At 41.6% G+C, this 21,900-nt stretch overlaps 1 protein-coding gene across 1 annotated transcript in view; it reads left to right on the top strand.

Moving 5' to 3' along the window:
- Positions 1-21,900, top strand: part of LOC139376388 (uncharacterized) — a 46,412-nt gene that overhangs the window by 20,087 nt on the left and 4,425 nt on the right. Inside the window, exon 6 of the mRNA XM_071118929.1 lies at positions 12,346-12,417. Coding sequence (XP_070975030.1) covers positions 12,346-12,417 — 72 coding nt within the window. The remainder of the gene's footprint in view (positions 1-12,345; positions 12,418-21,900) is intronic.

The raw sequence follows: 21,900 nt of genomic DNA, 5'->3' as shown, positions 1-21,900 counted from the left end.
TGTTTCCAGAAGGTGTCAAAGTTATCAATAAAATTGACTCCAGCAGAGCTACAGTACTCTTTTAGCCAGATGTGTAAAGCCAGCAGTCTGCTGAATCTTTCACACCCGCGGCCCAACGATGGTATTGGACCTGAAATTATTGGCTGTTTTTTTGTCTTTTAATGCTAAAATCAGTTATTTTTAAAAACCTATTTTCAAATGTTCCGAGCTAGCCCTCCGGATGTCGTTTGACCCCACTTGGACTACGACAGTGTCAGCTCCCGGCATCTGTGGTAGAACAGTCGGAAGAAGCCTTGTTATGTCCTGTGCTCCTGGGTCGCACAGGGTTTTTGCCTTTGGGACCGAGATGTTTCTCACCATAAAGCTGCCTACAATGACAACCGCTGATGTTGAATGGGCTGGTCTCTCAGGCAGCCTCATGGTCTGGTGAGGCTGGGAGCTCTGAGGATCTGAACCGATGTAGATCCACCGAAAAGGGAGACCGAGCTGAGGACGAAGACGCAGGTACCTCTGGATCCAAAAGCTGTTTCTGGTCTGTCAGTTCCGGGCTCAACATCTTTATGGAGATTCCCTTTGTCAGAGGACGCCTTCTTCGACTTCCACGGCGAGTGATGTGGCTGGTTGGTTGAGTCTAGGTCAGCTTTGTTCTCCAGAGAAGGGGGAGACCCCTTCGGGGATCGTCACCTTTCCTTCAAATGTTCAATGTAGAGTCAAATTCCATGATAACATCAAAGCACTAAAATAAGTTGTGCAAATGATCCAATCCGCACCCCTGCATCAATCTTCATTGGACCAATAGAAATTGTTGCCCTTATCTTGCCCGTGTACTGAGGACATGTTTGCATAAGATATGTGACTTTAGCACCCGCATCTACAAAATAAATCTACTGCAAAGTTGACCATGTTCTGATTTCATATGTACACCGTCTGAGATGGGACGTAAGAGGGGTCTGTTTACCTCCACAGCATTGTTGTTGGGGCGGTTGTCTTATTTCTGTTTTTCCTTGGATGGTCCCTGCTTCTCCTGGCCAGTCTCCATAAGAACACGTTATCTTTTCTGACATTCTCGTTGCCGGTGACCAGAAATCTCGCAATAATGACATACACCAGGTTTCTCTTTTGCTGAACGAGTAATGTTATTGGTTTCACTTGGAACCTGCACGGTTTATTATGTTAATTTGATGTCTCTGTCCAGTCGTGACAACCTGTCGACGATTGCGCCATAGTTTTGTCTCTGTCATTAGTTATGGGAATTGTTGAATCTCTTATTTCAAGGTTCTGTTCACCAAGAGCCATTAAACTTTCTATCTCTCTTCAATGTCCGGTCATGATTCTCCAGATAAATTCTCATCCCGTTTCCTTACTTTGGCTAAAATGGTTAAATACTGGTGTCTTTGTCAAGGAATTAGACATTCTGTATTTTTCCCCAAGCTTTTTGTATATCAGACAAATTCCATCTTTGTCAACAATGATGGAATATTTCTTTCTTGCCTACACTTCTCTACTTTGAAATGGTTCTTCATAGACTAGACAGTGAATTTAAAATGTTTTTCATGCTCTCATCCGGAGGAGCTGTTCTGCCCTTTTCCAGAGTGTTTTTCTCACTTAATAATGCCATTATAATATCTATATTTTGATATTTATTTAACCCAAAAAGATATGTTTGTACACTACTGTTCAAAGGTTTGGTGTCACTTAGAAATGTTCTTGTTTTTGAAATAGACAAACAATTTGCTTTAAGGTGTCTCCGGGATGCTAGCCTTCTAGGCAGAGTTGCAGAGAAAAAGCCATATCTCACTGGCCAACAAGAAGAAAAGATTAAGATGGGCAAAAGAACAGACACTGGACATAGGAACTCTGCCTAGAAGGCCAGCATGCTGGAGTCGCCTCTTCACTGTTGACATTGAGACTGGTGTTTTGCGGGTACTATTTAATGAAGCTGCCGGTTGAGGACTTGTGAGGTGTCTTTCTCAAACTATACACTAATGTACTTGTCCTCTTGCTCAGTTGTGCACATGGGCCTCCCACTCTTTCTATTCTGGTTAGTAAGTTTGTATTCTGTGACGGGAGTAGTACACAGCCTTGTACGAGATCTTCAATTTCTTGCATGGAATAGCCTTAATTTCTCAGGACAAGAATAGACTGACGAGTTTCAGAAGAAAGTTATTTTGTTGTGGCCATTTTGAGACTAATCGACTAATCCAGATTCTCATCTAGCCTAAAGAAGGCCAGTTTTATTGCTTATTTAATCAGAACAACAGTTTTCAGCTGTGCTAACATAATTGCAAGTGCTTTCTAATGATCAATTAGCCTTTATTAATGATACACTTGGATTAGCTAACATAACGTGCCATTGGAACACAGGAGTGATGGTTGCTGATAATGGACCTCTGTATGCCTATATTACATTTTTACAGCTACAATAGTCATTTACAACATTAACAATCAATTTGATGTTGATCAATTTGATAATTTAATGGACAATGTGCTTTTCTTTCAAAAACAAGGACATTTCTAAGTGACCCCAAACTCAAACCTCTTCTAGACCACATTTGTCTTTGTAAGGCCTGCCTACCCATAAAAACTTATGTTCACTTCAAAAAGCTTGTTGAAGGCTTATGTTAAGATGATATTGGTCTACTAGACACAGCGCTTCTGCCATCAGTCTGGATCAACACACAGTTGGTCTCAACAGCAAGAAAAACAATTAATCCGGGTCATGGCACCAACTGTTAGCAGTTGATGTTAATCTTCAATAACACAGACGCCAAAGCAAATCAAGGGGAGGTAAATAGGTTTTATTCAAAGAACAAATCATGCGGTTAGGTAGATGTTCATGCTCCCCTGTCCTCAGTAATTCTCTCCATGGAACAGTGACAGGATGCAATTTATAACCCCCTAGCCTGTGGCTGACCAATTTCGAAGTCCTTGCGGTACAACTGGGCCAATGGCCAAATAACAAGTATCCTGCTCCAGACTCAATGTATAGCCGATTCTGACCAATGAAAACATAGCACATGTAGCTATGCGTTCAGGACTGACAGTCGTAACTGATTCTAAATATATGTTTGAAAAGCCTAACTGAAATAACTTTCCATTTATAGTTAATTCTAGTCCTCTGCGTTGTATTTATCTTTGACATTCTTACACTACAAATGCCAAACGTTTAGACCCAATTACCATCTCTTCAAAGTTACTAAATGTAGTCGCGTTTAACGTTCTTTATGAAATGGGCTTTGAAATTGTGTAATACAATGTAGTGAGCTTTGAAATGATTGATGTATACTACCGGTCAAAAGGTTTAGAACACCTACTCATTCAAGGGTTTTTATCTTATATTTACTATTTTCTACATTGTAGCATAATGTAGACATAACTATGAAATGACACATGGAATCGTGTTAAATAAATCAAAATGTTATGTTTGAGATTTTTCAAATGGCCACCTTTTTGCCTTTGACAGCTGTGCACACTGCACATTACTACAAATGAATGTATGCCTACCTGGCAGAATGATATCATGATTATTGGCATCAATCCAGTGGTGATTTTATTTAGAAAACTCTGCAATCACGTTTGCACACTTGAATTTAACCAGTTGCGGCGAGCAAACCCGGATCCGGGATCCTATTTATCTTAAGCTAAAGACCTAAGCTCATTACCATAACGCAACGTTAACTATTCATGAAAATCGCAAATGAAATTAAATAAATATGCTAGCTCTCAAGCTTAGCCTTTTGTTAACAACACTGTCATCTCAGATTTTCAAAATATGCTTCTCAACCATAGGAAAACAATAATTTGTGTAACAGTAGCTAGCTAGCGTAGCATTAGCGTTAGCATTTAGCAGGCAACATTTTCACAAAAACCAGAAAAGTATTCAAATAAAATCATTTACCTTTGAAGAACTTCAGATGTTTTCAATGAGTAGACTCTGTTAGATAGCAACGGGCACGTTTTTTTTTTATCCAATAATGAAATAGTGCCCCCATAGATTCAACAGGTTAAAGGTATCTACACCCTAAAATTGCAGTTTCCTACATTTTTACCACACATCTAAAGTGGTATCCTGATGTGATTTAAGCATTGTTGCAGACTTAGAACCTAATTTTGTTTTGTTTCTATAAAATAGCGAAAACGGAACTTTGAAAAATATATATTTTTAAGAAATGTAAATATTGCTTTAATGGTGGCATCTATTTAGGCGAGTTAAACCAATGTGTGCATTTTTGGTTTCTCGTGAACTTGGAGTGAAGAAACCAACTACATTTACTACAAAGCTGCCAAAGAACAAGGCAAATTGCCAAACCGGTGAGTTACTTGCTTTGTTAATTAAATGACTGGTTTTACCATATTTACCCCCCTGGAAATGGTAACCATAAGTTATTAAACAAGTTCTGCCTTTTTATATATTTATTACATGAACATCATTAATGGTACTTAAATAAAATATTAAATATAATTTTTTTAAACTAGGCAAGTCTGTTAGGCCGTCATTGTAAATAAGAACAAATTCCTATCAAAAGGCCAAAGGCCTCCTGGTGGGACAGGGGCTGGGATTTAAAACGTGTGTGTGTTAGGACAAAACACTACATAGAGACAACACCGCATGGCAGCAACACATTGCAGCAGGACAACATGGTAGCAGCACAAAAAATTGTTCAAACATTGTGCGGTTGTCTGTGCCCAATAAAGGCAAGAAGGTAGATAATGCATCACACAAAGCTGTCAGTAAGTATCCATAATTGAGTCTTTGAATGAAAAGATGGATATAAAACTGTCCAGTTTGAGTGTTTGTTGCAGCTCGTTCCAGTCGCTAGCTGCATCGAACTGAAAAGAGGAGTGACCCAGGGATGTGTGCTTTGAGGACCTTTAACAGAATATGACTGGCAGAACGGGTGTTGTATGTGGAGGATGGGGGCTGCAGTAGAGATCTCAGATAGGGGGGAGTGAGGCCTAAGAGGATTTTATAAGCCTCAACCATTGGGTCTTGCGACGGGTATACAGAGATGACCAGTTTACAGAGGAGTATAGAGTGCAGTGATGTGTCCTATAAGGAGCATTGGTGGCAAATCTGATGGCCGAATGGTGAAGAACATCTAGCTGCTCGAGAGCACCCTTATCTGCCAATCTATAAATGAGGTCTCCGTAATCTAGCATGAGTAGGATGGTCATCTGAATCGTGGGTTTGTTTTGGCAGCTGGGGTGAAAGAGGAGTGATTTACAATAGAGGAAACCAAGTATCTTTAACCTTAGCCTGCAGCTAGGATATGTGCGGAGAGAAGGATAGTGTACAGTCTAGCCATACTCCCAAGTACTTGTATGAGGTGACTCCTTCACGCTCTAAACCCTGAGGTAGCAATCACACCTGTGGGGAGAGGGGATTTTTCTTACCGAACCACATTCACTTTGTTTTGGAGGTGTTCAGAACAAGGTTAAGGGCATTGAACGCTTTGTTGTAGAGAATTTAACCTCTCTGGGGTAGGAGGCAGTATTTTGACGGCCGGATGAAAAGCGTGCCTAAAGTGAACTGCCTGTTACTCAGGCCCAGAAAATAGGATATGCATATGTATGGTAGTATTGGATAGAAAACACCTAAAGTTTCTAAAACTGTTAAAATAATGTCTGCGTATAACATAACTGATATGGCAGGCGAAACCCAGAGGACAAACCATACATCAAAATTCAGCCTAAAATTTCAACCAGGCAGGTGCGCCACGGAGAGGAGAGACAGGCTTGGCAATGATAGGGGCTGCAACCTTAAAGGATCTGACCCAATTTTTTTTTTGGTGTCAAGTGTAAGGAGCTTCTTTAGCACCTCAGACTTAGTGACCGCCTGCAGCGAAAACATTTGTAGCTGGGCAGGGGACAAAGGGCGAGGAACATGAGGGCTAGTAGCATTAGAAGGGCTCTGAGATGAGGAAATGTTGGATGGGCAAGGAGGAATGGCTGAGTCAAATAAGAATCCTGACTTAATGAAGTGGTCATCTTAAAGAGCTCAGTCATACACTCCGTATCAGTAACAACCATATTAACATTAAGGGACATGGGCAGCTGCGAGGCGGGTTTATTCTCCAGGTCTTTAATGTTCCAGAACTTCTTGGTTAGACCCACAGAGAGAACTGCTCCTTAAAGTAGCTAACTTTAGCCTTCCGGATAGCCTGAGTGCACTTATTTATCTTTTGCCTGAACGAGAGCCAGTCAGTCTGAGTATGTGTTTGCCGAGCCTTACGCCAAATGGAATTCTTGAGGTAGAGTAACTGCCAGATCATGGTTGAACCAGTTTTTTTCATTCTAATTTTCTTTTATGTGGGCATGTTTAACAATGCCACTGAAAATACAAAAAAAGAAGGTCCAGGCATCTTCGACAGAGGGGATCAAGCTGATTCTATACCAATTTACAGAGGCCAGAGGTCATGAAGGAAGGCTTGCTTATTAGTTTTTTAGCAAGCGTCTATGACAAGTCAGGACAGGTCGTTTCACTGAGCAGCGATTACGATCACTGGCTGTAAAACATTGGTCATTACAGAAAACAGCAGACTCATACCTGTCAGGATTATTTGTGAGGATAACATCAAGGAGTAGCCTTTTATGGGTTTTTGGAGTAGGGATGTACGATATATCGGAATCTGACGATTATTCGCTAAAAATGCCAACATCGGTATTGGCCCGATGTCTAGTTTAACCCCCGACATGCATACCTATATAACGTAGGTACATGCCCTAATGACGCCACTTTAAAATTTTGCGCTACACGTGCAACACACCATTCCTAACTTAGCCCACAATGTCTGCTGTGTGGATCGAGCAGTCAAGTCGAGCAGTCATTTGAAAGAGTAAGAATTTCCGCGAGACAACTCAAAGGCAAAATCCATTAAAGCCAAGATAATGGAATTCATTTCCCATGACAATCAACCGTTCTCCGTATTGGGTGATGATGGTTTTCGCGATTGATCGGGCACCAGTACACACTAACCTTACCATGTGCGCTATTGTTCAGATGTTGCCCTACCGGAGGTGCACAGTAATTGCGTCACTACTATTAGCTTTACAGCATACTATGGAACGCTGTTTAGGTCTTTGCGTGTCAAAAAAGATGCACGTCAAATAACACAGTTCTATTATAGAAAGTTGTGTTTTCTGAATTTGCACATGCAAGCCAAGCGCCACCACTATCAGTACCACTGTCAAAGCTGTACAAAAACAGTATGCAAACACCAGCCACGAACGATGTGTTTACAATAGCACTTTGGTAATAAAGCATTATTTGCTAGACTGTAACTTCTGGGGTAGCTAGCTAGCTTTAGCTTGGTAGCACCAATACAACCAGCCTGAAAACAATGACCAGTAAAAACTGCAGTCATTTTCACTTTTCTTAGCACTGATTTAGGAATCCTTGTAAGTATTGTTGTTCGCCTATTGAAATTGAACTTCAGTTCATGAAAATAAATAGCTAGCCAGCTACTTAACCCTGTTGCCCTTTATAAAGTTATAAGCAGCCAGCTAGCTTCATCTGGCTAGTGAGGCTAGACCTGACCAGGCTGTGTGTTGTAACGCTAGCCACAATAAGGATTAGGCACAATAGGATTTGCGGTTTGCCTTCAAAATTAAAGTGCCTCTTTGAAAGTGATGCATAAGGTTAGAATTGGTGGAATCATTCTATATTTAAACTCGATAATGTTTAACAAGGTTGGAATGTGACGCAATGAAATGGGGTATCAGTCTACTGTGACACTCACAACACAACTGTGAAGAATTTACGCACATTTTGGCATTTGTAGCTCTTATCACGGGACTGTGACTGTGTGAATTCACCTCCCCTGTCAGCCTATTGTGTGTGTATAGACATTCATATTGCACTGTACAGCTTTACATATGGACTGGGGATCAATGAAATGGAGTAAGTCTGCTCAATACCCAATATATATTTTTTTCCCCAACGTCCTCAGTTATCAGACTCAAACATTCTTGTTTTTTTTTTCATATTGTTTTTTTCTCAGGAATAGTGTTCAATACACATAGGTTGACAAATGTGTTTCAATTAAGTTTGTTTCAAAGTCCAGCAATAAGAGCTACTGTTCTCTGGGTGTCACTGAGTAGACTGATACCCCATGGCATTGATCCACAATCCATAGGTAAGTCTGTACAGTGAAATAAGTATGCAATTCTAAGTCTAATACATTCTGTGTGATTAACAGATTTGACATATCAAATTATTGTATTTTGTTGATTTTATATAACATTCCAATCTTGTTTAGCATGATCTACCAAGTTATGGCATAATTCTACTATTTGTATTCATTTGCATCACTGTCAATGACATTTTAATTTAATTTGAAGGTTAACCTCAAAGTTCCACTACTGTGGCTGGCTAATCCTTATTGTGGCTAGCGTCACATAGATGGGTCCGACCACCATTAATCAAATAAGAACTGTCTTAACAAATTAGGGTTATTTTAGCTGACACCTAGCCATATAGTTAACTAGCTAGCTACTGAAACAGATTGTTGTTTTTGGGCAAGAACATTTTTTGCATTCATGAGCTAGCTAGCTTTTTTTGACCAGCACTGTAGGTACGCGAGCCAACTTTACCAGCATCATGAGTCGTTGTGACATAAAATACGAGTGATTGTGTAATAACTACATGAAAAATGTATGAACGCATTCAATTGTGACATGCAGTCATATTCAGGTCCTGATTGGTCAACAAGCTTATTTTGACACGTCAAATAGTGTTATTTGACGTAACTTTTTTGACATGCAAAGACCCAAGTGGCGGTCCATAGAAATCCTGGTTGAGAATAAAACGACTGAACAACAAAACAGCACAGCAAGTAAGTGGGGGAAAAAATAGTTTTTGATTGTTATATTTAAAAGCCATCAAAACCTTTTTTGGTGTGTGTGTGTGACCTTTTCATGCAAGGCTCTGTCAGTTGTTGTCTCTTCACCTCTCCTTCATCAGTACTGATCTGAAGGAACTGACCAGTTGAAAACCAGCCTAATTATGATCCTTCACCATATTGTTTTTATCCAGTGCAGATGAAGGGAATAAAACGAGGAGAGGGCAGACTTGAAAAAAAGAAGAAAAAAAAGAATATATACTTGTAAAGTGGATATCATAGAACACCAAAAAGTGAAAGTTTCTGGAGACACCGTGCCTCAGGGTTCTCAAAACAAAAGAAAAACGAACGGGGTGCAATCGGTCACGCGCTCAAAACAGCTCTGGTTGATTTAGAGTCCAGTGGAAGAATGTTCTCATTCTTCCTTGTTTTTCAGAATACAAGCCTGAAACAATGTCTAAAGACTGTTGACATCTAGTGGAAGCCATAGGAACTGCAATTTGGGTCCTATCCAAATACATACTGTATAGGCATTCAATAGAAAAGTACCCACATCAAAAATATCCCACTTCCGGGATGGATTTTCCTCAGGTTTTCACCTGCCATATCAGTTCTGTTATACGCAGACATTATTTTAACATTTTTGGAAACTGTTCTATCAAATACTACCATCCATTTACATATCCTAGCTTCTGGGCCTGAGTAACAGGCAGTTTACTTTGGGCATGTTTGTCATCCAAACTTCAAAATACTGCCCCCTACCCAAGAGCGGTTAAATAAGTTAATTGTTTTGCCCCACAGTTAGTGAAACAGATAAAATGGTTTATATACCAAGTGTTGTCATCGATTCCTTGTAGAGACTCCACACTGCTGCTTTTGTCACATGGGATGGCAGCAGCTTGCCTCAAGTGTTTGTCCTGTGTTGTGGAAAAGTTCTTACACGGACACTCAGTCTATCTTAAATGAGTCACTGTTCGTCAGCGAGCTGGATGGGTTCCAACCAACTCAATGCACCATATTACAAATCAAATGTATTTATATAGCCCTTTGTACATCAGCTGATATCTCAAAGTGCTGTACAGAAACCCAGCCTAAAACCCCAAACAGCAAGCAATGCAGGTGTTGAAGCACGTTGGCTAGGAAAAACTCTCTAGAAAGGCCGAAACCTAGAGAGGAATCAGGCTATGAGAGGTGGCCAGTCCTCTTCTGGCTGTGCCAGGTGGAGATTATAACAGAACATGGCCAAGATGTTCAAATGTTCATGAATGACCAGCATGGTCAAATAATAGATCTGGGACAGGTAGCACGTCCGGTGAACAGGTCAGGATTCCATAGCCGCAGGCAGAACAGTTGAAACTTGAGCAGCAGCACGGCCAGGTGGACTGGGGACAGCAAGGAGTCATCATGCCAGGTAGTCCTGAGGCATGGTCCAAGGGCTCAGGTCCTCCGAGAGAGAATTAGAGAGAGCATACTTAAATTCACACAGGACACCGGATAAGACAGAAGTACTCCAGATATAACAAACTGACCCTAGCCCCCCGACACACAAACTACTGCAGCATAAATACTGGAGGCTGAGACAGGAGGGGTCAGGAGACACTGTGGCCCCATCCGATGATACCCCCGGACGGGGCCAAACAGGAAGGATATAACCCCACCCACTTTGCCAAAGCACAGCCCCCCCCACCACGAGGGATATTTTCAACCACCAACTTGGCCTCGTCTCAGGATGATGAGTATAGCCCACGAAGATCTCCGCCACGGCACAACCCAAGGGGGGTGCGCCAACCCAGACAGGAAGATCACCTCAGTGACTCAACCCATTCAAGTGACGCACCCCTCCTAGGGACGGCATGAAAGAGCACCAGTAAGCCAGTGACTCGGCCCCTGTAATAGGGTTAGTCAGAGAATCCCAGTGGAAAGAGGGGAACCGGCCAGGCAGAGACGGCAAGGGCGGTTCGTTGCTCCAGAGCCTTTCCGTTCACCTTCAAACTCCTGGGCCAGACTACACTCAATCATATGACCCGCTGAAGAGATGAGTCTTCAGTAAAGACTTAAAGGTTGAGACCGAGTTTGCGTCTCTCACATGGGTAGGCAGACCATTCCATAAAAATGGAGCTCTGTAGGAGAAAGCCCTGCATCCAGCTGTTTGCTTAGAAATTCTAGGGAGAATTAGGAGGCCTGGGTCTTGTGACCGTAGCGTACGCGTAGGTATGTACGGCAGGACCAAATCAGAGAGAGGTAGGAGCAAGCCCATGTAATGCTTTGTAGGTTAGCAGTAAAACCTTGAAATCAGCCCTTGCCTTAACAGGAAGCCAGTATAGGGAGGCTAGCACTGGAGTAATATGATCAAATTGTTTGGTTCTAGTCAGGATTCTAGTAGCCGTATTTAGCACTAACTGAAGTTTATTTAGTACTTTATCCGGGAAGCCGGAAAATAGAGCATTGCAGTAGTCTAACCTAGAAGTAACACAAGCATGGATTCATTTTTCTGCATTTTTGGACAAAGTTTCAGATTTTTGCAATGTTACGTAGATGGAAAAAAGCTGTCCTTGAAACAGTCTTGATATGTTCGTCAAAAGAGAGATCGGGGTCCAGAGTAACGCTGAGGTCCTTCACAGTTTTATTGTACACATCTCAATCGGGAGCTCTCCTGTGGCAGTCCCAACAGTTGTCTGTGTGTAGCCATATATAAAGACAAGTTATATTTGCATGATTTAGCATAGTTAATCATTACCATTTTGTTTCATGTGACCAACCAATACTGTTTCATAACATGTGACAGACCAACACCTCACGAGGCTTCTCTCTAAGCTGAGACCTTAACTGAGAAATCTCAAGTTCTCAAAACAACTTCATTTGTTTTCAACACGGTCTGGGCGTACTGCCAAATTGCATCTACTGATAGTTGATTTGTACAGTCAGCCACTTGCATGAACACAGAAATTGGTTATTAGAACAGCACAAACATTCTAATTCCCATTCCACCTGGGTGGCGTCCTGGCAATACTATTCCATTATCCTCTGCGTAGTTGAAGTTCACCACTCGCTGCAAGTCCTCATGCTTCAGGTGTAACCTGTGCTGGATTGGGCCAGCTCTTTTTGATGGGAGGCATTAGACAGTTCTCTTTTATATGACTGGTGGCGGAGAGTCAGGTGTGTCCTACTGATGCTGAAAGACAAATTCCAGATACAAATATTTTAGCATTCTTGTACAATAGCAATGCTGCCATGTCAATAACATGTCTCCAAAAATGACACGGTGTCTCCAGTTGTTTACATTTAGTAATTGGGACGCACCTTCCATATTCACTTTCCATGCACTTTTTTTTTTAGACGGAACCCATGTGAAACACTGTTGTTGGTACTGGTCCCTCAGGGTCACTCTACCGGCCTTACGCCACAGATGGGAAGACTAAGTTTATTCCCAAAAAGCCATCAATGCACTTTGTAACCACTGGCCAAGTAGTCACAATTATCAATCTGTCTATTGATTTTCTTGCAGGGTGTGCAAACTATGTGCTACTTCAGCAAGAACTGGAGACGTGTCGTCAAGAAAATGAGAGACTGCGAGCAGGTATTATTCAAATGGAACATTTCTATCATGTTTTTTCTTTGGGGGGGTTACAGCCTACAGTTGAATGGAGGGAACCCTGCCTACTGAGATTTACCATCCAAAACAATTCCCTTTTCCCGGGATAAAAAGCTGTGAGGAAACTGGTCAATTATAATACCTTTACATGAACAGCATGGCGTGAAATGGAACTGATAAATTATATGCAACGTCTAAATATGGCTTCTCTACGGCCTCTGCATGATGAATTGACGCTCAAGGTGGGGACAGACAGCCCATCTCAATATGGAGCGCAGTTCACAATGTACTTAGACCTACGTATCTCATCATGGTAAGCGTTTTAAAACAGCCCATCACTCGAATATTGTTGCTTTAAATCAGTGAACTCGCAAACACTCTCTCGCAGTCTTTCTCTCTCTCTCTCTCGCAGTCTTTCTTTCTCTCTCTCTCTCTCGCAGTCTTTCTCTCTCTCTCTCTCGCAGTCTTTCTCTCTCTCTCGCAGTCTTTCTCTCTCTCGCAGTCTTTCTCTCTATCCATCAACCCTTTTACTCTACTTTGTTGAAGCACCTTTGGTAGCGATTTCAGCCTTGAGCAGGTTGATAGCTTCAAGTTCTTTGGTGTCCACATCACCAACAAACTAGAATGGTCCAAACACACCAAGACAGTCGTGAAGAGGGCACGACAAAGCCTATTCCCCCTCAGGAAACTAAAAGGATTTGGCATTTGTCCTGAGATCCTCAAGGTTCTACAGCTGCAACATCGAGGGCATGACTGGTTGACTGGTACATCACTGCCTGGTAGAGCAATAGCTCGGCCTCCGACCGCAAGGCACTGCAGAAGGTAGTGCGCACGGCCCAGCACATCACTGGGGCTAATCTGCCTGCCATACAGGACCTCTACACCAGGTGGGTTCAGAGGAAGGCCCTAAAAATTGTCAAAGACCCCAGTCATCCCAGTCATAGACTGTTCTCTCTACTACCGCATGACTTGGCACTCCAGCGGTACTGGAGTGCCAAGTCTAGGACAAAAAGGCTTCTCAACAGTTTTTACCCCCAGGCCATAAGACTCCTGTTGTTTGTATTGTGTAACCCCCCCCCCCCCCCCCCCCCCCCCCCAACACCACTTTTACACTGCTGCTACTCTCTGTTTATCATATATGCATAGTAACTTTAATTATACATTAATGTACATACTACCTCAATTGGCCCGACCAGCCACTGCTCCCGCACTTTGGCTAACTGGGCCATCTGCATTGTGTCCCGCAACCCACCACCCGCCAACCCCTCTTACGCTTCTGCTACTTTCTGTTCATCATATAGGTATAGTCACTTTAACCATATCTACATGTAAAATGAACGGCATGCAATCGGTCACGCACTCAAAACAGCTCTGGTTGATTTAGAGTCCAGTGGAAGAATGTTCTCATTCTTCCTTGTTTTTCAGAATACAAGCCTGAAACAATGTCTAAAGACTGTTGACATCTAGTGGAAGCCATAGGAACTGCAATGTGGGTCCTATCCAAATACATACTGTATAGGCATTCAATAGAAAAGTACCCACATCAAAAATATCCCACTTCCGGGATGGATTTTCCTCAGGTTTTCACCTGCCATATCAGTTCTGTTATACGCAGACATTCTTTTTTTATTTTTTTATTTTTTATTTTTATGGTATGGATATCTCTGTTTAAAATATTTTTTATTAAACACACACAAGAATGGTGTATAGGTATACAAGACAGGTATACAATTCTTATCTAAACATAAAAGAGCATACAGGAACAACAAGACCCAGAGTTCTGGGTGCAGAACAAATAATACAAAACACGACATACAAAACAAGGACACGTAGAAAGAAAGAGGGAAGATGTCCCCCCTATCCCCTTATTCCCCCAACCCCCCCCAGGGCCAGCACATGCTGCCCAAAGGTAGATTAAAATATTACAATTGAGAGTGCGTTAATAAGTACAAATTCACAGCGCCGACTCGTCCAAGTAGGAGAGGAAAGGCTGCCAGATTTGATCAAATGTTGATAATTTATTGTTCAGAATATATCTAATTCTTTCTAAGTGTACAGTGTTTGCCAATTCACTGAGCCATAATTTGGTAGAGGGCGCTTCCCCCCTCTTCCAAAACAACAAGATTAGTTTTTTTGCCGAGATGAGACCGTACGAGATTAGTTGTTTTTGGGGGTTGGTTAATCCGTTTAGGGACTCAGATACTCCCAGGATTATCAGAAGCGGGTCTGGATCTATTGAAGTCTCCAAAACTTCAGAGAGGATCCCAAAAATTCCACTCCAATAACCATGCAAGCTAGAGCATAGGGCAAAGCAGTGGAGTAGTGTACCCTGCGTAGCCTGACATTTATCACATGTAGGGGATGTGTCAGGAAATATCCTATGCAGTTTAGTTTTGGAATAGTGTAATCTGTGTAAAACCTTGAATTGTATGAGACGATGTCTGGAATTAATGGAGCATGTGTGGATATACTCCAAGCTCTCTTCCCAGTCTGCCACCGAGATGTCAGTCCCTAGTTCTTCCTCCCATTTTGCCTTGATGGCATCAGTGAAAGGTGTGCTAACAGATTGAAAAGCATCATATAGACGCAATATCAGTTTATCGGAGGTGGGGCATATTTTTATGCATCCGTCAAACATGGAAGGTTTGGCATTCCCAAATGTTGGGAGGTGTTTCCTAACGTAGTCTAATTTGTAAGTATCTGAAAAAATTACTTCTGGGAAGGTTATAAGTTTCCCTCAGCAACTCAAAGGAAGCAAAGGTCCCTTCTATGTATAAATCCCCTATGGTACTTATCCCCAACTCTCCCCATCGCTCAAAGGTGTTATCAAGGTTAGGGGCAAAGGAGGGATTCCTGGCGACAGGGAGCATGAATGACATTGGTCTAAGCTCAAAGTGGACTTTAATTTGCTTCCAGATTTGGACTGTGCTATGTATAATAGGATTGTTACAATAAAGTGACATCTCCAGATTGACAGGCGACAAAATCACAGCGCCAATAGAGAAGGGGTGACACTCCTCACGCTCCATACTAAGCCAGCTGGATGCCGGAAGTACGTCATCCAGCAGAAACGTAACAATGCGGAGGTTAGCGGCCCAGTAATAAAATATAAAATTTGGGAGAGACGATCCTCCTTCCATCTTGGATTTACAGAGGTGTTTTTTACCTATCCTGTGTGTTTTATAATCCCAGATGAAAGGATTGATAATTGAGTCCAGTTGTGTATGAATACTGGTATGTTCTGATATAGGTAGAGCAGTTGTGGGAGGAAGACCATTTTAATGGCATTAATTCTTCCGAGGAGAGAAATTGGGAGAGTTCTCCAAAATAGTATGTTTGCTTTGAGTTTTTGTATCAGAGAGGGGAAATTCTCTTTAAATAGTAAGGAGTATTGTTTGGTAACTACAATTCCTAGGTAGGTACATTTTTCTGAAGATAACTTAAATGGGAGATGTTCTAGCCAGGAGGCATTTTGCGACCGTATGGGCATTAATTCACTCTTGTTCCAATTTATTCTGTATCCCGAGAAGGTACCAAACCAATTGATCACATCAAGAATAGCTGGGATACTAGCCTGGGGTTCTGTTACATAGAGGAGGATGTCATCTGCGTATAGGGAGATCTTATTTAGAGTATCTTTAGTATTATAGCCGTGTATTGCTGCATGAGATCTAATCGTCTGAGCGAGCGGTTCGATAATTAGGGCGAAGAGCATAGGCGACAGCGCACAACCCTGCCTTGTCCCCCTGTTGAGGTTAAATCGGGGCGACAATGATTGGTTAGTGAGTATTCTGGCACAGGGGTTCCTATATAAAAGCTGGATCCAATTTATGAACTCATCTCCAATATTACATTTCTGTAGGACCTTGAATAGATAGGGCCACTCAACTTGGTCAAAGGCCTTTTCGGCGTCAAGAGATATGACGGCAAGGTCCACGTTGGGTAACCTCTGAGAATACATAATATTGAAGAGGCGCCTGAGATTGAAGAATGAGTTTCTGTTAGGGATAAAGCCAGTCTGATCCGAATGGACCAATTTACCAATTAAAGTGCTAATAAGCCTGTTAGCCAGAGTTTTTGCTAAAATCTTTTGGTCTGTATTAAGGAGAGATATTGGTCTGTATGACCCTACCTCTTCTGGATCTTTACCCTTCTTATGTATAACTGTAATGAACGCTTCGTCCAAAGTAGAAGGGAGAGCTCCATCCTCATTGGCCTGAACCAACATTTTGTGCAGATAGGGAGAGAGCATGTTGCTGAATGTTTTATAGAATTCACCAGGGTATCCATCTGGGCCCGGGGTCTTGCCACTCTTTAGAGATTTAATTGTTTCTCGAATTTCATCAAGATATTTCCTTATTCAGGAAGTTAGAATCTTCCTGGTTCAGGGCAGGAAGATTACAGTCCTCCAAAAATGTTTGCATAATTAAAACCTCTTAAGCTTACCCCCTACTTTTTCGAACATTCTGTTAAAAATCGCGCAACATTTCAGCGTCCTGCTACTCATGCCAGGAATATAGTATATGCATATGATTAGTATGTGTGGATAGAAAACACTCTGAAGTTTCTAAAACTGGTTAAATCACAGCTGTGACTATAACAGAGCGTGTGTTTCATCGAAAAGCGCAAGAAACTGGTCACTGAAAGCTGAATATAATATCCATGCGCCACTTGCATGTATTGTTTAAAGGACACCAAATTAAATATGGCCAGCTTCCACACGATGACGCCAAAAACGTCATTTTCATTGACAAAAATCCTTTGAGTCATGACCAATAGATCCTTCATTCCATCCAGCCTAGAGCAATCTATTTTGGAAGAGAGAAAAATGGACTGCTATTGAATACAGATCGCCCAGTGATCAATTTGATCGCTTATTAACGTTTACAAATACCTAAAGTTGGGTTACAAAAGTAGGTTGAAGTGTATTGTCAAAGAATATAGGCAACTTATATAATTTTAAAAAATGACGTTGCGTGTTGGAAGAGAGCTTTTTTTCCTGAACCAGACAGGCTATACAAATGGATATTTTGGGCATACATGGACGGATTTAATCGGGAAAAAGACCCAATTGTGATGTTTATGGAACATATAGGAGTGCCAACAAAGAATATCATCAAAGGTAATGAATGTTTTATATTTTATTTCTGCGTTTTTGTGTAGCGCCGGCTACGCTAATTATTTTGTTTACGTCCCCTTCAGGTATATTGGGGTGTTGCATGCTATCAGATAATAGCTTCTCATGCTTTCGCCGAAAAGCATTTTAAAAATCTGACTTGTTGGCTAGATTCACAACGAGTGTAGCTTTAATTCAATACCCTGCATGTGTATTGTCTCATAAAACTGCCGGAATCTGTCATTGATGTCTTTGGGGGAAGAGAGTAATTCCCCAGATGCAGATTTAACCCTGTGAATCATTCGGTCACTCACATTTTTTCGAAGTTGTCTGGCGAGTAATTTGTGTGGTTTGTCACCAAACTCAAAATATTTTTGCTTGGCATAGAGAAAAGATTTAGCAATTTTAGCTGAGAGAATCTGATTATATTCAAATTTTAAAGAGGTAATTTTTTTTATGTTTCTCCATAGATGGGTGGCTAGCATTCTCCCTATCCAGTAAGTGAATTTGTCCCTCCAGTTCTTCCAGTTTTCCTCTGTTTTGCCTACTTCTGGCAGCCTGAAAGGAGATGATACAGCCTCTCCGATAAGCCTTCAGTGTTTCCCACAATAATGCTGGGGAGGTCTCTGTGTTGTCGTTGGTATCAAAGAAAAGTGTAATTTGGTCTTTAAGATATTCACAGAATGTTTGTTCTGTGAGGAGCTGAGGATTCAACCTTCAGACCCTCTCGTTTGGTACAATGTCACCCAATCTCAGGGAGAAGGTGAGTGGACTGTGGTCCGAGATTATAATATCATGATACCTCACATTACAGGTATAGGGGAGTAGTCTAGCATCCAACAAAAAGTAGTCAATTCGAGTGTAAACCTTGTGAACATGAGAGTAAAAGGAGTATTCCCTACCCGTAGGGTTAGCGATCCTCCATATATCAAATAAGTTAGAATTTTTTATGTAGGTATTCAAGAATTCACTTGAATAGGAGGTAGGGGTCCGCCGGGTAGAGGATCTATCCAAATATTGGTCTAGCACACAGTTAAGGTCCCCTCCAATGACCAGGTTAGTATGGGAGATATCTGGAATCAGGGCAAGGACTCTTTTGAAAAAAGAGGGGTTGTCAATGTTTGGCCCATAGAAATTTAGTAGAGTTACTGAGGTAGAGTGGATTTCTCCTATTGCGATCACATACCGACCCTCTTTATCCGCAATAGTGGTTTTATGTAGAAAGGGAATTCCTTTCCGTACCAGAATCGCTGTGCCTCTCGTTTTGGCAGAGAAGTTAGAGTGATACACTTGCCCCACCCACCTACACTTAAGTCTGTTATGAGAGTTATTCTTCAGATGGGTTTCTTGCAAAAATATAATATCAGACAGAGTGCTTTCAAGTGGGCTAGGACCTTGCCCCTCTTAATTGGTTTGTTTAAACCCTTGACATTCCAGGAAGTGAATGTAAGCCCCGCCCTCCTCTCGCTTGTAGTTCCTATGGTGGCCTGCATACCATGTAACTTGATAAAAAGGTAAGAAAGCGCACCAAACCATCACGATCAGCTAATGTAGCACCTACACCCGAGTACCAGTATCCAACCCACCCCTCCCCCCTGCAAGGCACCTTTACTTCCCACCCTGTTCCCCTAATTTCCCCAACACTTACCCCCCCCCCCATCAACCCACATTTAACAGGCATGTACAAACAGGAGAGAGAAAAAAAGGATAAATAAAAATAATAAACACATTGTCTGGCCGATGCCAAAAAAGCACGGCGCGACCTCGAACAAGAGATAAAACAAAAATAAAATCCCAACTATACGTTCACCTCTCACTATTCTAGAACTTCTACTAACATATGAACTGAGGAGGCTCCCGCGAGTTAAGTGTTCAGTTAACATCTAATAAACCTAAACAGAATAAGTTGCAACTTAAACATATTGCGCATTTAAGCGTCATCCTGGTTCAATCCCAGAGATAAGCAAGATATAGCCTCAAGATTATATTGCTAAGCACTGCCGGTCAAAAAATAAACCATCCGCAAACGACATAGTCAGCCGTACCTTTACATACTGTGGGTCAGGAGATCGGAACAAGGATTTGTTAAATTAAACGTTCCCCCCATAAAAAAAAAACATGTTTAAATAAAAATATATACATTATATATATATATATACATATATACACATATACATATATACACATATACATATATACACATATACATATATACACATACATATATACACATATACATATATACACATATATACACATATACATATATACATATATACACATATACATACATATATACACATATACATATATATACACATATACACATATACACATATACATATATACACATATATACATATATACACATATATACACATATACATACATACACATATACATACATACACATATACATACATACATACATATATACACACACATACATACATACATACATATATACACACACATACATATATAGATACACATACGTGTGTATATATACATATATACATACACACACACACACACATATATACATACATATACATACCCACACAAAAAAATCATATATAAAAATATATATTTAAAGAATATGTATATACATCCATATGCACATATACACATACAAACATTCATACCCCAGAATAACAATCTACACTGATTTAAAATATACACATACATAATACTAAAATGCTAAGAGAAAATGGTAATAAAGTACAAATAGTAATTATATGTACGCACACCTACACAGACATAAGCACTACAGAGGGCTGGTGGGACTCTAGTCGGGAGAGAGGCCCACGGCCAGACAAAGGCAGAACAGCACAAAACATCAACCTGCTAGCCAGGTGTCTGCCCCCTCCCAACCATCACCCCCAGTCCCCTGCAAGCAATAAATAAATGGTATGGTAGTAAGAATAATGTAAGGATTGTAAAATAAATAACGAAACAAAACAAAAGTGGGGGAATATAAGTATATCCGTCCGAAGGTGTCAGTGATCAAACCTGGAAGTAAAAAATATGCATCGCTCTGAGCACAGCCGGGATGAAAGTGAATGTAACGTTAATTGAGAGCTCTGACCGCCATCCATTGGTCTGCTCAGCGTCTTACATGTTCGGTAGCCCTTGTTGAGCCCGTTTAATACGTTTTCACCCAATATGGTATAGTATGGATTCGAGTCCATGAGCAGACCCTAACACGCAATAACAAGGCACTCTAACCTGTACGGGGGATTGGTGTATATCCCCGGATAAACTTCTCTGCTTCCAAAACCGAGGAGAGCCAAATCTTCTCACCGGAAGGCAGGGTAATTCTTAGTCTTGCAGGGAAGAGTAAGGCTGGGCGACGATGGAGTTTGTAGAGTTTGGTCATGACATCTCTGTAGTCGGCGCGATGCTTTGCCACATCGGGCGCATAATCCTCATATACACGGAATGGATGCCCTTTATGTGACAGGTTGCCCCTCATTCGAGCTTCACGCAGGATAAGATCCTTGGTCTTGAAACTGTGACAACAGATGATTACTGGGCGAGGACGTTTGCCCGGTCCAGGCACTGGGACAAGGGAGCGATGTGCGCGGTCCAGCTGGGGATCCTAATCCAAAACATCCGATCCCATTGCATCCTTCAATAGCTTGGCGAAGAAGTCGGTGGGGCGAGAGCCCGCCTCTACCCCCTCTGCCAGACCAACAATGCGAAGGTTATTACGTCTGGATCGGCCCTCGAGGTCCACCACTTTCACAGAAAGCCTCTGCACAGTATCCTGCAATGACGTGCATAGCTTCTCTAACTCGTCGATCCTACCAGCGTTGAATTCAGAAGCTTTCTCAAGGTCCACAATACTCTGGCCATGCGAAGCGACCGTTCGAATGATGCTCTCGATTTTGGTGTCCAGTTCAGCAATAGTGGCCTTAAGATCCTCAGCTATAGCAACACGTAGCTCCCCCAAAGCCCGGGTAAGTTCTGTGTTGTTGCATGTGCCTCCCGCCATGTCTGTCTCGTTGTTTAGTGGGGAGTAGGCCTCCGCTGTTGGTTTATTGTCCTTTGGTCGCTTATTACTCGGCATTTTCATATAAAAAGTTACAATCTAGAAACGTTTGTTGTAAAAAGTGCCATAAAGTAGGTTAAATTAGATTATTTCGCAGAAAAGTTGCAGGAGCCTCTCACGCACAGCCGTAAACTCCAACATGCTAGCTCCCCCCCCCCCCCCCCCCCCGCAGACATTATTTTAACAGTTTTGGAAACTGTTCTATCAAATACTACCATGCATTTACATATCCTAGCTTCTGGGCCTGAGTAACAGGCAGTTTACTTTGGGCATGTTTGTCATCCAAACTTCAAAATAC

Source organism: Oncorhynchus clarkii, chromosome 20, assembly GCF_045791955.1.
Source record: "Oncorhynchus clarkii lewisi isolate Uvic-CL-2024 chromosome 20, UVic_Ocla_1.0, whole genome shotgun sequence".
Classification (NCBI taxonomy): domain Eukaryota; kingdom Metazoa; phylum Chordata; class Actinopteri; order Salmoniformes; family Salmonidae; genus Oncorhynchus; species Oncorhynchus clarkii.
This window is presented reverse-complemented; position numbering and strand designations above follow the sequence as displayed.